Raw genomic sequence first — 17,004 nt, 5'->3', positions numbered from 1 at the left:
ATAGATAGCGTCAATGACTTCTATTACCTTATCAATCTGGGCATTTGGAGTGGCAACATTGGCAGATTTTGCCGGTCGACCCGCTTTCTTCTTTTCAGGGCTGAAGTTCTTCAGAAAAGACAGCATCTTACTCACTTTATCTAGATCTTCCCTCATAGAGACACTGCCAACACCAACAAATGCCACAGCGCAAGTGGAACTCGTCTCACTTTCGGAATCATTAGCCATAACTGGCAGTTTTTAGTGGAATGAAGAGTACGAGAGCGAGCAACGCACAACCTTACTCGAATATTAGGAGAATATTAGGTCATTATAATGTTATTAGGAGAATATTAGGTTATTATTATGTTATTAAGAGAATATTAGGTTATTATAATGTTATTAGGAGAATATCAGGATATTGTAATGTTATTAGGTGAATATTAGTTTATTAAAATGTAATTTCGAGTTCCTCTTCCTATCAACAAATTAAGTTGGCAAACACACACACACCGACCCAGTGGTCAGTTTGAGAGTCAGCTGGGTTCCTATAGTGTTGAATTGACCTTGAGTACTATTGACTTGAGATTGGATTGACCTTAAAATTGTATTGACCTTGGGACTGTTAATGTATTTGACCTAAGTTACTGTGGGTTCAATCGTTTTTAATTGGGTAATTAACGGTTAACTACTGCAAATGAACTTGGATCTCAACCAAACCCATGATAGATACTAATTTTTTATATATCTTTTTCTTTTGGCGAATATAAGTTTCAATCTCTTCTGTGTGAATCTAGTCAGATTCCATTATGACCAGCAGAACATTTACTTACTTTAGGAGGAAGTAAACACGTTTAGAGAACCTGTGCAGCGCACAACCGACTAAACCCTCAGCTGTACATAGCTTCTTTGGTGCCGTGCCTCGCTTCCTGTAACATCTTCTCGCCATGTTCTTCTTACCGCAATTACACAGCAATGCTTGTGCTCTGTAACTGCTTCACCTTCTGCCACGTCTGTTTTATCATCTGCCTTCACATATCCTTGCCCTCTTCCTTCACGTCTGTCATCATCAATCACCTCCCCTCGAGTGCCTGGGAAGGGTGGGGAGCGTCTGCGGCAGCGTTACTTCCTCATCATGTAAACAACACAAACTTAATGAGGCTAATTGATGCCGCTGTGGCGAATATAAGTGCCGCTGTGGCGAAAATGTAAACTTTGGCTGTGGATAAAAAGCGTGCAGCGTTCCTAGCGGGTGGAATTTACTTAATCAATCCGTGGACATGCCAACAGAACAAGAAATCCTAGTACAATGGCGAAAAATAGACTAGTTCAACAAGATTTTGACAAAACTTCAAATAACAATTTCAAAGTAATATTGAAGCGTACAGCAATATACTAAATTATAAGTACATGATTAGAGGGCTCATGAACTGATCGTAGCTTACGTTGATTTTGGAGAGGGCTTTACCGGAACCAAATTGCGATACAACGGACAAGATAAGTCATCTGTCAGAGGCGGCTCTTACATTCCTGAAAGCTGACAAGTAAGACAGGCCTATACGCCGCTAAAGCACCGAGTCGATGGTTCTTGGCACAAGTGCATTGGTTAATTAATGTCTTTTTGTCTTTAGAATATAACTACTATATATATTCTTATAGTATACATACCCACTCTCTAGTATGAGAAAATACCTACTATTTGTACCGTCAGACAAATGAATTTATAGGTCGTAAAATCCTCCCCCATTATCAATTGTACAAGCGGTCATATATTTCAGGATCACTCGGTTTTCTTGTCAACTTCGTACTCAATTATTTTTTCCTGACCGATCGATCGAAAAGAGTTTATCGAAATATTGAAATTCAAATCTTGAAATTCAACTAAAAGTTTGTCACAATTATCCACTTTCCAGATGCCGCTCACTCTCGCGGATTGTTCAGAGCGGCCGGAGGAGACATCGGGCGTGTACATCATCTACCCTGGCGGCGTGGACACAATCTACCCCACTGCCGTCCAAGTTTACTGCGACCAGACGACGGACGGCGGCGGCTGGACGGTCTTCCTGCGGCGCCAGAAGCAGGAGCCTCAACTCAACTTCAGTCGAACCTTCAAGGATTACAAAGAAGGCTTCGGCAGTCCCAGTGGCGAATACTGGCTGGGTAACACTGGGCTCACGTTTACTAACGTTTATTTTGTAATTCGATTTGGGGAATTTTTTTGTATGCACAATCAAATGCGATTTTTTAGTGTGTATATTTTCTCTCTTATTGGAAAGTTTTAAGATATTCCATTTTATAGAAACCGGCTCTGAATATGAACCTTAAGATTCTCGTTTCCAGAAATGTAGATGTTATTAATGCTTACATAGATAACATAGCTGTCAAATTCTATAATACCGATTCCGACTGATAAGGCCTGGAGAACTTGCATCGCCTGACGACCACGAAGACGATGGAGATGAGGGCCGTGATCGTCCGAGGAGTAAACCGCGCCAGCGGCCGCTACCTGGACTTCAAGTGAGTCATGCCCCGTGGTGGTAGCTTAGAGGGAGTGTAGGGGTACAGAGGGAGTGTTGGGGTACAGAGGGAGTGTTGTGGTACACAGGGAATATTGGGGTAAACAGGTAAGGTTGGGTACACAGGGAAGGTTGGGTACACAGGGAATTTTGTCATTGGTAAATTTCGCTCAAATCTTTAATGAATTAATTTTTTTATATCCGCTTGAATCTGAGATATACATCTAACGCTGATTTTAAATATATCATATATTGGCTTTATACGGAAAAATCGTTAAGCTGTCCAGATCAATGTTCTTCATAGGGTATTATGCGTGTACCCTGTTCCATCAGAGTGGAAGGCGGTGATGAGTACACACTGAGGGTCGGCGGCTACGACAACGTGAGCAGCTCTGCCTTCGATGCCCTCACCTACCACGACGGCAGGCAGTTCTCGACCATCGATCGTGATCGTGATTCAAAGAGTGGTGAGACCGAACGATGTTAGGACGGTTTATCTGCTTTACTGCACCCATGCCTACAGGCACCTGATTGGTAACGTTTTACTTCGCAATCCCCGCCCTGAAGACACCTCACTCCCCAAGCTCAGTGGTCTCAAAAGCCTCGCCCTCCCCAGCAATACCACCGCACGTCCCAAAATTGAGGATCTCATTGCCTTTAGAAGCTAATTTCAAGGCATCCGAGAACGCCTAAGAGAATAAGAACTTGAGGAGGGGGCGCCTTGTGGGGCAGCTATGCGTGCAAATCTAAAGCCTTCTTGCCCTGCCTTGCAGCCTGACCTACCTTAGGCCCTGCAATGACCCAGAAAAGACCAGCAAATACTCAGCATAGTTCAAGCTTATACTCAGAAAGAACCCAGCAAAGACCATAAATAGACCCGCCAAAGACCCATCGAACTCCCAAAAGGGTCCTGCAACGACCCAACATAAACCCAACAAAGACCCAGCATTGACCATACAAAGACCAAGCAAACACTCGACAAAGACCCACCATATAGACCAAAAAATACCCCGTATGACCATACATATACATAGACCAAGCAAAGACCCGACAAAGACCCACCATAGACCCGCCAAAGACCCAGCAAAAGCCGCGCTTCAAGAGATGCTCTGAAACGCGATGTCGACGACTTATTTCGCCGTCGATGTACTCGCTGTGGGCGGAGCTGCTTTGTGGGAGCGGGGCACTCGTTCTTCCTTCTGGGGCTGTCGGCGGCTGCGGCCAAGCGGACCAGAAGCCTTTTGCACTATTGAAAACCATGGCTGTTTTATCGCCGACTGCCTTATCGTCGGCCATACTAGGGATAGAACCATATATGCTACTGGGGCTAACATCGTCCATCGTTAAGGACGGAATCCCGTTTTCAAGACCAAAGAAACACATGCAAATCACCGACGGCCACGCTCGCTCCCCACCCGTGAGCGATGCAGTCGCTCCCCACCGGCCCCGCATTTGCGTGGGCTGCCCTTGACATTTTATTAATGATCAAGGATCCTCGAGTTTCTTGTTTCACGCTTGTTACTGGCAGGAATTATGCTTTTCGGATCAAGAAACTGGTGGTGGTTTTAACCAGATGCCGGTGCATACGGGCCGCTGCAGGCCGAAGCTCTGGGGCTATGTTGGGGATATGGGGTTAAAAGATCCTGCGGGTATGGGAAAATGCACCGCAGAAGTTATGTTGTGAGGGATTTTGCGCAACATTTATCACTACTACATCTCTACATCACTCACCATACTCACCGCAATCACATTCGCTGCATATCACACCACATGGGCAACCACGCATCACTCACCAAGCTTATCACACGCTCCACACTCGCGTGCCTTTACTACTCACTACACCCGCATGCCTGCACCACTCACCACATTCATTCCACCCGCATGCCAGCACCACTCACCACATGCGCATGCCTGCATCACTATGATGGACAGCCCAATACGCCGCAGCAATCATGGCCCCAGACAGCGAGCCAATAAATGCTATTTTAAGGGGGAGCGTCTAAGGACAACTTCTTCTCGGTTATTTACAGACGGATCGATTCGAAATTTGGTACACGTATGTAAAACGGAATTCTAAGTCTTTTTTTTTCGTGTGCATTTTTCGAAAAAAATGAAGGAAAACGTGAAATTCTTAGAAAACGGCCAAAAAGGGGTACTTTAGAAATCCTATCTCCTCCTAGGATTTTCAAGCTACGACATCGAGACACATATCATTCGATGCGTAAAACCATATCTAAAAACGCCACTTGGCGTTGCCCTCCCCCAATTTTTGCAAAATAAAATCCGAACTATAACGAAATTGGAAAATCGACCAGGTGACGTTTGAAGATATTTCCTTTCCAAAACGAATGGTATTCACGTCAACCCTGCAGAACTTCTTTCGCCAGTTTAATTGCCTTCCGTCTTGCATTCCCTTTATTCGTACAGCTCTTGCTTCTTTCTTCTTGACCCACTTTATTCGTACAGCCCTTGCTTCTCTCCTTTTGACCCACTTTATTCGTACAGCCCTTGCTTCTCTCCTCTTGACCCACTTATGATCTCTTAATAAATTTGTTCTGCCTTTTTTGCCGTCTTCTACAGTCACTCTTCCATTCCACTTTTAAATCTCACTCATTACGACCGTATATATTATGCTAGTTTAATATTAGGTCATTATAATATTAGGAGAATATTAGGTTATTATAATGTTTTTAGGAGAATATTAGGTTATTATAATGTTTTTAGGAGAATATTAGGTTATTATAATGTTATTAGTGGAATATTAGGTTATTATAAATTTTTTCGAGTTCCTCTTCCTATCAACAAACTAAGTTAGCAACACACAACTGAACCAGTGGTCAGTTTGAGAGTCTGGTAGGTTTCTATTGTGTTGAATTGACCATGAGATTGGATTGACCTTGTGTTCAAGAATTGATCCACAACATACGATTGGAGAAAAATTAGTTAACTAATTGATGAAATGACGGTGTTATTAAAGGTTACTTTAAAGTTAGCAAAACAATCTGCTGCCTTTGGCCCCACTTTGTTTCAGGACAAAAATGTAGCAACATACTCATGAAATTTTATCTTGACTTCAAGGTCCACTTTGTTCAAGACTGGTTGACGGAAAGCCGGAGATGTATATGGTCGGAGAGACATAAGAGGGAGATAAGAGCTAGTAAAATTAGTTGGCATTGTTACATCCATTTTCCTTGCACGTAATACGTTTTGGACGCCATCGTCAAGCTATTCGAGACCTCCAACGTTCTCGACTGCGTTAAACGTCTAAGAAGCTGGACGTCTGCGGTAACCTCGAGGAAAAAGCGGTATCAGGAACGTCTTCTAATCTCATATAACTTAGGGCTTTTTAATTAAAAATATAATGGAAATGAAGGAGGGAACGTTAATTGCTTGTTTCATACAAACGCGACGACGCAGGCCATCGGGGGATGCGTGGACGCGACGGAGGAACAGAAGCGCCGCGTGTTTCTCTGCCCAGCTTGTTAGAGGCTGCCTTCTTCTGAATGACTAATAATACTAATGATTTTTATATTAATATCTCAGCATAGTGTATTATCTAAGAAGTAAGATGCGCAGGAGTAATTGTATACGACGTTGTTTAAAAATTATGATGTATCATAGAAGTCAGTTCAGGGTGAGCTTTGGAAGCATAGCTGAACATTTGGATCCATTCTTAATATTTTAAAATCTTACGGCTTGAAGCGTACACAAGTTTTTTCGGTTTCATTGTATCATGCCAATGAAACATTTATTAAGAAAAACCCTTATGTTAACTAATTAGAGACAATTTGTCGGCAAGTTTTCTGAAGACATGTTAGCACTTGTAAACACTCGCTTTCTATCACGTCCAAATGTGCATTCAACAGCGATTAGTTTTCTATGGGGATCTTAACTTATAAATAGCGTCTACATGTACATATCTCGGTTTCTGGCTACACAACTAATAAAATATGGACTTGAAACTTCAGTTCAGAATAAGAGAAAAGAAGTCAATGCGCTTGTTCAATAATTTAAACACTAAGCACTAATGCCAAAATTTCCTCTAAGAGGAGAATAAAATGCTATGCCTTGAAGAAATAGCCTTTTATAGTTACTTATTATAGATTATCGAGAGTTACTCACAACCTTCAACTTGATGAGGTAAGCACTTCTTCTTACTTGAGCTTGCAATAACATAATTGTACCAGTTGGCTAGAACGAGCTCGTCATTAATCAACAGTCTGAGGTTGATTTAGTACTTTATTTTTCTACCCATTAAGCCTATTTCACATAACAAACTTATATCAGCGGCATGCAATGAATGCAAATAATGCATCGTTACTTCTTTCGAAACAATCATCAAGGATCATAACAATCAAGTAGGTCGCAATGCTGCATCAAAGATGTCCTAAAGATATTATCGCTTCTCCTTAAGGCTCTGATTGAGAACCGCGAGCGTTTGAACAGGCTCTGCTCTTCCCTATGAGTTTACTCACCAATTAGGCTGGACCTTACTCTCGTAAATGAGATGGCGAAATGAATTTTTCCATGCTTACCCAGCTAATTATTTACAAACGGCGGACAGTTACAAAAAATATGTAAACTTTGTATTAAAAGAGTTATGATGAAGGTAATTTCAAGAAACTTTGACTATTAATGTTCACCATGTTTGCGACTTTTACACTTTCTTCGAAATGTCGATGGGTTGTAATTTTTATTTTCCACTGAATGCTCGGCATTTCTCGTTCAGCCTCTTAGTTGTAGATATTGCCTACCAAAAACTAGTTATGAACGAGCATGCTCATACGTGGAGTGAAAATTCCGTATATTGACTAGGCGCTGTGGAAAGTTTGAGGGGGAAACAAACGTCGTAAATCTCACCTGTCAGTCCACGACCTGTCTTTAACGGAACAAAATTGCGATACTACGGACAATATGGTTGTCATCTGTTATAGAGGCGGCACTGAAATTCCATGAAAGCTGACAAGTAGGATTGACTTAGACGTCGATGGTTCTCGGCACAAATGTATTGGTCAATTAATGTTTTTTTAGAATAGACCTAATATATATATATTCTTACAGTATACATACCCACTATATATACTATGAGAATATGCTTATATACTATTTGTACGAACAGCCAAAAAAATCTTAATTCACTCGGTTTTGGAATTCAATTCGGACGCAATTACATTACCAGAGTGAGCAACCGAAAAGGGTTGATCAAAATGTTAAAATAAAACTCATTGAAACTAACTAAGAAATAATGCTAGTTATTCATTATCTGAGCTGCCACTTTCTGCTGAGCCGCCACTTACTTCGGAGCCGCCACTTTCTTCTGAGCTGCCACTTTCTTCTGAGCCGCCACTTACTTCGGAGCCGCCACTTTCTTCTGAGCTGCCACTTTCTTCTGATCTGCCTCTTACTTCGGAGCCGCCACTTTCTTCTGAGCCGCCACTTATCTCTCAGTCCAGCACCATCACACCTCAACAGACGACGGTAGATAAATATAAATAAAAGGAGAAATATATGAATGTCATTTGAATGCTCTCGTTTGAAATATTCAATCAAAAAATTTCAATTGTATCTTTGAATTTAGAGGTTGTAAAACCTCCCCCAACGCTAATTGTACAAGAGGCCAAATATTTTCAATTTTACTCCATTTTCGAATTAACTTTGTACATAATGGCTTTTTCATATCAGGTCGATCGAAAAGAGTGTATCAAATTATTAAAATCCAACTCCTGAAATTCAACTAAAAGATTGTCTCAATTATCCACTTTCCAGGTGCCGTTCACTCCCGCGGATTGTTCGGAGCGGCCGGAGAAGACATCGGGCGTGTACACCATCTACCCCAGCGGCGCTGCCGTCCAAGTTTACTGCGACCAGACGACGAACGGCGGCGGCTGGACGGTCTTCCTGCGGCGCCAGAAGCAAGAGCCTCAACTCAACTTCAGTCGAACCTTCAAGGAATACGAAGAAGGATTCGGCAGTCCCAGTGGCGAATACTGGCTGGGTAACACTGCGCTCACGTTTAAGAACTTTTATTGTGTAATTCGATGAGGGGAAATTTTTGTATGGGCGATCAAATTGCGATTTTTCATTATTTAAATTTCCGCCCATATTGGAGTCTTAAGATATTCGATTTGAGCGAAACCTCTGAATATGAACTTTACGATTCACTTTTCAAAAATGTAGCTATAATTAACGCATACATAGATAGCATGGCTGTAAAATTTTATAATACCGACTCTGACTGATCAGGCCTGGAGGACTTGCATCTCCTGACGACCACGCGACCGCAGGAGCTGCGGGCCGTGATCGTCCGAGGAGTAAACCGCACCAGCGCCCGCTACCTGGACTTAAAGTGAGTCATGCCCCGTGGTTGTAGCTTAGAGGTAGTGTAGGGTTACGGAGGGAGTTTTGTGGTACAGAGCGAGTATTGTAGTACAGAGGGAGTGTTGGGGTACAGAGGGAGTGTTGGGGTACAGAGGGAGTGTTGGGGTACAGAGGGAGTGTTGGGGTACAGAGGGAGTGTTGTTATATTTTTTCAAGTTAAGGATATGATTGTTTAAATTGTTAATAAATGAATATTTTTTATTACATTTTTCTTATTTTTAACTGTAAAGTGTTGTTTTATCATTTTTAAACGAAAAATATGCAATTGTGGTAAAAGGACCAAGGGTGGACGCCTTGCCCCAAGCCCATGGGCCCATTGACCCAGGGCTGGGCAATGGGCCCATTTTGACACTTTTTACAAAATAATGTTTCATTAAAAATTGAATATCTATAGGCGTCTAATTCACATCATACATTCCTCTTAAGTTGTACCTTTGAATAAAACAAAGAATCACCTCGTATCAATTAAAACGTTATCAAAAGTCTAGTTTAAAAAAGGGGGTGCCCGCTGCCCTATGTTACCCGATGTCCTTGCTTATTTGGCCGCAATAAATATTTTTCTAAACAGTAATGATTACAAAAATCTTTCATCGAGTTTTCATAGGCTTACACTGAAGTTTGTCACTTTCCGTGACAATACATTGTTTCCGTCTCACGTTCGAGCTTGTACAGTTGGAAACCTTTTTTACGCTAAAACAGCAACGATGTTGAGTGGAAAGTGGAAATTCCGAAAGTGGAGGAATTCCGAAAGAAAATTTATGATTTTAGGGGTAACATCCGTAATCTATATCTCGGATGTGTATTATAATCAAGGTATTATGATCACGGTATCTATCACGGCAATATTTGGTTTTCAGAGGTTTAGCATTAATTCAGGGTCAATTCTTTTTTATGTTTTATCATTTAAGAGAACATAATTCGTGAACAATTGTTGACAAATTAATCACCATAAGAGAATTGCATCTGCGTTCTGAATATAATACATCACTTTTAAACGTGTACGAAACAAGTGTTTAACTAAATCTGAACGTATATCAACTTGAGATGATGAAGAATTTAACAGGAAAGAAATCGCCAAGTAAATTCCCCGTATGATATCTGCATCGGAAACGTACGTTCCGGAGACCAGCACAAAAATTTGAAGAATAAAAGTACCATTAATAGAGAAAAGCAAAATTTAAAAGAGACAAAAAAACGGAAATCTGTATACCGGACAGTCCATGGAAAGCAAAGCCCTTCGATTGATGAATAATTTCGCGCGTATGAAAGTAAGGCAAATGACAAAACCACACCTCTACTGAATAACTTGAAGAATTTCTTATATATTTGATTTTCCGTGTCAAATGTAGTCATTACCCATTTATTCCTCATGTTATTATAACAATGGATTGATTACTCATAAGAGTCTTTACCAACTCGTACGTAAGTTTAATTAGCAGATTTAGAGTGGCGGTTTACGTTAATGTATCACAGCAACTCGCTTTGCTTGGCCTGCTGTCACTAACCGAGCGCATAATACATTCGTCGTCATTTGCTTACTTATTATAGCGATGCTAGCAACAACATCGCCGGGCCCTCAGTGGGGCGAGACCCAATTTGTAGTAATATTGTATTTCTAATGAGGAAATCGAAGATAACTGCAGTACGCGATCAGAATAATGGTAATAGCAAATTTTTAATTAGATTTAATTGCCAATTGTTAAGTGCAAATCCCGATAATATCTCGAAATATTTTCTTCTGATATAAAATTTGAAATTCCAAGAAATGTATAGGCCTCAACGGTAATGCTTCAACCTACAAACTTTGTTTGCAAAACTATTAATTTGATTGGGATGCACGGGATGTGGGATGACGGGATAACGGTGTTCTGAAATTACACGTAAAATCAACAACAGTAAAACCTGATTATTTCAAATGAACAAACGTAAAACTCTGAGGAAATTAGGACAAAGTTTGAATGAATGTCATGCGAATCACGACAAAAGGTTGGTTTTGTAGCTGATTACGGATGAAATGTAAACTAAAAGTTATGTACGACATACCAGAAGATCATTATCCATGCGAAACAATATTACTTCGAATGTATAATGGCGTGCTTAGAAACTTCTTAGAAGCAATACACGTACACAATTGAATTACTTTAGACACCAAAATTTTCAAGATTAATCAAGGAGTCAACCACACTTTAATATTTATCATACCTGGACGATGAAGGGTCGACACGTCCACACTTGAATCATACACTTGCCTTGCACTAAAACTATTGAGATGCAATCTATGAATAAGGAACTTAGGGAAGAAGATCGCACACACACCAAAGAGTTTGGAGGCACTCAAGAATTTTTGTAGCGATTAATTGACATTTATCCTAGTAAATTTCAATTGACTAAAGTCCGCCGGTGCAACATTGAGTTAAAGCGTAGAATTTATATTCAGTGTTGTTCCCCATTTATAAATGCATGAAACCTACTGAACAATTATTATTTCGCACATGTAACACGTTGAGTATACTCAGTCGGATGACGCGGTCCAGTACATTTCTTAATAACTCTGACTTTCGTTTCAGTATATTAGTTCTCATCCTTTAACGGTTCAAGTCCTTATGGCGAATATTTAGTTCGCATAATAACTTGATGATTACTTACATTTCTGTGGTACACTCCTGATAATCAATTCTTGAAGGGACAAGTACAATTTTTCCTAGGTTCATTGCCGACATTGTCTCAGTTTAATTAAAAAATGGAAACAATGTGTATTTAAAAAATTCAATAGCTCAACAAAAAGTCTATTTCATGACAACCTCTTGGATACATCACTCAGTCGCTGTGTTCTAGATTTACGAAAGTCGTAGAAGAAATCTTTGACATTGAATAAACAAAACATGCATATTCAGCACTGGGATCATATCATTGCTTTCGTGCAGACGCGCTGTGACTTATTAGACTGATGCTACCCCGAGGTATTGTTCAACTATAGTGTTGAATGCTTTGTAATATGTAGGTGCCTCTATTCAATAGAGGCACCTATATATTACAATAGCGGCACCTATATATTACAATTGAGGCTCCTATATATTACAATAGAGGCACCTATATACTACAATAGAGGCAAAGGTCGGCAGTAGCGCGCTACATATAGCGGCCGCTACATTTTCAGTAGCGGTAGCGGCGCTACATTTAAGGCAATGTAGCGGAAGCGGTGGCACCCGCTACATATTTAAGTAGCGATACGAGGTTTTGCCGCTACAGCGCTACCGCTACATTTATAGATAAAGCCTTTAGATTTTACTTAATAGTTTTAAATATTATTTAAAAACCAGCATTATACACGCATAATATAAATTACAGAATAAAACGGTACGAAAGATTTCGGTGTAATGTTGTCAACCTCAGCCTGTTACTATAGTGTCAACATGTTAGTTGTTACCAGAGGTGGGCAGTAGCGCGCTACATGTACCGGCCGCTACTAGCGGCCGCTACGTTTTCAGTAGCGGTAGCGGCACTACATTTAAAGCAATGTAGCGGTAGCGGTAGCGTCCGCTACATTTAGAGCATGTAGCGGTAGCGCTGCCCAGTTGAGTAGCGCTGCCCAGCTCTGGCAATAAGTCCGTGCTTACTGCAAGTCCCTCATACTCTATAGTTCCATAAACGTGCACTAGCCGCTTATTGCGGCTGCCTAATGCAGATTCGGCTCCTAGGGCATGTGGCTCCCGAAAACGGCTCCCAATTAATAGCCGAATTTGATTAGGCGGCCGATTGGCGTCTGATTTGCCTCTAAGGCGGCTATGACGAGCCTCCGCTGCTCCTGAACGGAATCTGGATTTCGCCTCGCCAGGGAAATACAAAAAAATGGCGTGGTAGTATTGGGAAACATTCAACTTGTATCAAAAATAATAGCTAAAGAAGCTGATACTGGTACTATTAGAAGCTGGCCAGCCAAGCAGAAAGGACAGAAAGTGCATCCAAAGTCACACTCATTTCTCTGAGTGGCGAGAGCGACAGCGATATTGATAACGCCGACTATGACAATAGGTATCAAGGAAGTTATGTCAACCTACTAGAACCTGCGGATTTTTGACAAGTGGAACTGGTGGAGCAGAGGAGGAAAGGCTGTCCGTTTCTTGCGAGCGCGACAGCGATATCGATAACGCCGAGTATGACAATAGGTAGCAAGGAATTTCTGTCAATCTACTAGAACCTGAGGATTTTTGACAAGTGGAACTGGTGGAGCAGAGGAGGAAAAGCTGTCCGTTTCTTGCGAGCGCGACGACACGCAGGCCATCGGGGGGCGCGTCGACGCGGCAGACGAACAGCTACGAAGCCAGCGCGCTTCTCCGCCCAGCGTCTTAGAGGTTGCCTGCTAAGGGACGAGTAAATGACTTATGATTTGCGATGTCTCTAATGATTTGAAATGCAATACGATGTGCAGGGAAAATTATTATACCTAATATTGCTTCAATATGATGAATGTTATAGGAGACAGCTAAACAATTGAACAAGTTGATACATTCTGAATATTTAAAAAAACGCGACTCTGCGCGTGAGCTGAAATTTTTTCGATTTAATTATCAAATGGCAACCAAAACCTGGGCTTAGAAGAAGCAATAATTAAGTTAACAACAAAAAACCGTGCTGCAAGCGCTAAATATTTATCAAAATTTATTAGGAATGATAATAAGAGACAAGTTTACAGCATTGAGCGTTGTTCCAATATATTTCTTGAACTTGTTCTGTACGCTATGGTCTTCTAAATGAGGTTAATTCAACGGTTCTTTTAGAGCAGCTTTGTTCCTGCTCTAAAGTATCAAGGTATATAATGGATAAAGCTTCAGCTGGCCGGTCCTGGGCCTATACTTTCAAAAAAAGTTAAGAGATCGTAAGTTCATCAGCCAATCATTGACGGCCTTTCAAGCAAAATCCACCAATCAGAGACAAGCAAAAAGAGCGTAACTACGTACGTTCACTTAGCGAATTTTGAAAGTATATATATGGCCCCTGTCTTCCATCGGTGTTAAGAACATCAGCATGGACTGCTGCAACGCTTGAATGTTGTTCGCGCAGAAAATAATATCGCGTCGCCCAGGTGTTCTGTTAATTGCAAACTAAAGCACACTTAATAATGGTTACCGAAATATGCGATACTATAGTTGTGCGGAAATGTTTAGAAATATTAAATTCACAAATTAAATTGCTCAATTATATCCTAAAGATTACCTTCAGTGTTGGGTCCGCTAACGATACCAAAAGCCAATTAACGTCGTTTAAAGATTAAAATTAGTCAAGTAAGATAAACTCACAGGATAAATTTAAAGGATTCATTTAATCATGCAATTATTAAAATAATTAGAGCATTTAATTGACCAGGCTTATCTGAATATTGAATGAATGTAGAAAAATCATGCAGATGAATATAAGTAATTTAGTAGCGGAAATTAGTAACAGAATACACGAGGGTTGTCGCATCGGATATCTTCGAGTGTTCTTCCCAAAACTTCAAGGTTGCGAAAGAAAATTATTCCTTTCTTAAATTCTTTAGGAAACATGGACAATTTATTTTTAAACTCCACATCGTTAGATGTTGCTAAATGGATTGAAAACTAATGTACAAATTCTAATACAATTACATTATCTCTCTTGTACAAAAGCCGGAGAATAACTGAATAAGTTTTCGATTTCAACTCATAATATTAATCTCCTTCTATTTAATTTATTTGAATGGATTCACCTACCAAATAATCATTACAAATATCTCAAGCTTTCTTATACAACAACTTATACAATCTATCTATACTTACACCATCTATCGCGCCGGATGTGCAGTCGTCGTCAACAGCGGTTAGTCATCTCGAAATTATTACTAAAAAATAGTTGCTTCGTGTCCTTATCACGGACTTCGACATCCTACCTAAAGATATATAGACCTGAAAATCAAGTGACAAAATAAGTCTATGCATTTGTTCAATGATTCACTACGCACTAATACACTCTATATAATCACTAACCAGCTACTGTCCTCGGGGAATAGCCTGGTATAGTTGATGATTGAAAATTATCTAGAGTTCTTCAGAACATTTAAATGTATGAGATAAGCCTTCTTCTTGAATTTACGAGCTAATGTTCTCATCAGCTACTAAAAGTCTGCGGTTTATTTTACACCTAACTTAGCCAATCAGCATAATTTACATAACAGATGTAACAGATTACTTGCAATGAATGTAAGTAATAGATCGTTACTCCTTTTCAACAATCATCATCAACATCATAACATTCAAATTGATCGCAATGCTGCAGCAAAGATGTTCTCAAGATATCATCGCTTCTGTTCTTAAGATATCATCAACACAGCGTGTTGATGATATCGGATCTGCCGAGGGCAGATCCGATAGCATCCGCTAAACAACCGCCACGATGGCCACTGAAAATTTCATGCACGAAACATAACAATAATTCATAACCACACATAACACAAATGATATCAATACGTCATAACCACACAACATAAACGATAACAATACGCGATAACCACACATAATACAAACGATGACAATACGTTATTACCACTCAAAACACAGACGATAACAATACGTCATAACCACACATAACACAAACGATAACAATACGTCATAATCACTCAAAATACAAACGATAACGCTACGTCATAACCACACAAAACACAGACGCTAACAATACATCTAAACCACACATAACACAAACAATAACAATACGTCATAACCCCACAAAACACAAACGATAACAATACGTCATTACCACATAAAAAAAACGATGCCAATACATCATTACCACACCAAACACAGACGATAACAATACATCATAACCACACAAAACACAAACGATAACAATATGTCATTAGCACACAAACAATAATTGTATTTCGTATAAACACGGAACACAAACGATAACAATATGTTGCAACAACATGTAACACAAACAAAATTTTTAACAATTTCTGATATTACTTTTAAAGAATAACATGAAACTACTTAGCCAACTACCGCCGCATGTCACTCTCGGGGAACATATTTTTCAAATGAAATTATATGCAAAATATTGAGTATAGCAACCTGCTATGAGGACGTTTGTGTTGTATATACGCAACAGAGAACATTTTAAAGTTGTCGTACGTGGCGGAAACCATCAGTGCAAGTCATTTTGCGCTCACTACAACGTATCTTTTTTGGGAAGTAGGCGCGTGACAATATTGCTCCTGTTACTCATGTCAGGCGGTAGAGGATTAAAGCCATACATGTTAGAAGTGTTGCATTATAAATCTGTTCAAAATCAACAGCAAAGAATGTCAAGGTAAACTTGAAAACCAAAATCATTCATCCAATTTAGAGCTGAGCCTTAATTGAACACAATGCTTCATTATGTTTAAATATAAATTCTTTTCCAACGGTATGATCTCTTTTGACGTGTTTAACTGCACCTTACGAATTTCACAAAATCGAGGTTTCAGCCTAGAGATTTTCAGCCTTATGGCAGCCATCCAAACGCCAATTCAGCAATCCAAACGCCAGTTCAGACGGTGTTAAAAACAAAACTAACTGTGTTATTAGAGTTAGCAATTTCGCAAGTGACGGTCAGCACTTGCAGTAACTTTCAAACTGTTGCCTTTCACCCCACTTTGTTTCAGGACAAAAATGCGGAAACACACTTCTGAAATTTATCTTGATTTGTTTTCATGACTGCTTGACGGAAAGTCTTAGAGATAAATAGCCGGAGAGACATATAAGAGGGAGATAAAGTTTGTAAAGTTCGATTTTTGGCAAAGTTAAATCCTTATTCTTCTCTCGTAATACGTTTTGGATGTCATCATCAAGAAATTCAAGACTCCTGTACGTTCTAGACTTCTATGGACGTCAAGTGTAAATTGGAAGTAGAATACGTTGGACGTCTTCAGTAACCTGAGAACGACAACGAAATCGTTTAAGCCAATTATGAGAGCATTTGACAATGAAATTCTAAAAATCTTCTCGAATTTGAGGATTTTTGGACACATGAAACTAAAGGAACGGAGGAGGAAGAGTTGTTTGTCTATTACGCACTCCACGCCACGAAGGCCTTCGCGGGAAGCGTGAACGCGGCAGACGAACAGGAACACGCACTTCTC

General features: G+C 40.1%; 1 protein-coding gene across 1 annotated transcript; it reads left to right on the top strand.

Annotated features, from left to right (window-relative positions):
* The first annotated feature begins 1,892 nt into the window (after positions 1 to 1,892).
* Positions 1,893 to 13,237, top strand: LOC108670708. Its single transcript, XM_018158196.1, has 8 exons — positions 1,893 to 2,139; positions 2,394 to 2,496; positions 2,829 to 2,962; positions 3,530 to 3,912; positions 7,764 to 7,973; positions 8,262 to 8,490; positions 8,739 to 8,841; positions 13,090 to 13,237. Exons 1-8 carry the CDS (start codon positions 1,893 to 1,895, stop codon positions 13,235 to 13,237), a joined length of 1,557 nt encoding a protein of 518 aa, XP_018013685.1.
* The last annotated feature ends 3,767 nt before the right edge of the window (positions 13,238 to 17,004 follow it).

The sequence above is a fragment of the Hyalella azteca genome, unplaced genomic scaffold, assembly GCF_000764305.2.
Source record: "Hyalella azteca isolate HAZT.00-mixed unplaced genomic scaffold, Hazt_2.0.2 contig6102, whole genome shotgun sequence".
NCBI classification, from domain to species: domain Eukaryota; kingdom Metazoa; phylum Arthropoda; class Malacostraca; order Amphipoda; family Hyalellidae; genus Hyalella; species Hyalella azteca.
The sequence above is the reverse complement of the archived record's forward strand: the minus strand, read 5'-3'. Positions and strand labels throughout refer to the sequence as shown.

Excerpts from the sequence above, each read along its gene's own strand:
- LOC108670708 (XM_018158196.1), top strand. The coding sequence starts at position 1,893 with ATGCCGCTCACTCTCGCGGATTGTTCAGAGCGGCCGGAGGAGACATCG. Across the intron at positions 2,963-3,529 it reads TGATCGTGATTCAAAGAGTG|ACCAAGCAAAGACCCGACAA; the intron begins GTGAGACCGAAC and ends ACATATACATAG. Across the intron at positions 8,842-13,089 it reads GCCCGCTACCTGGACTTAAA|TGGAACTGGTGGAGCAGAGG; the intron begins GTGAGTCATGCC and ends ATTTTTGACAAG.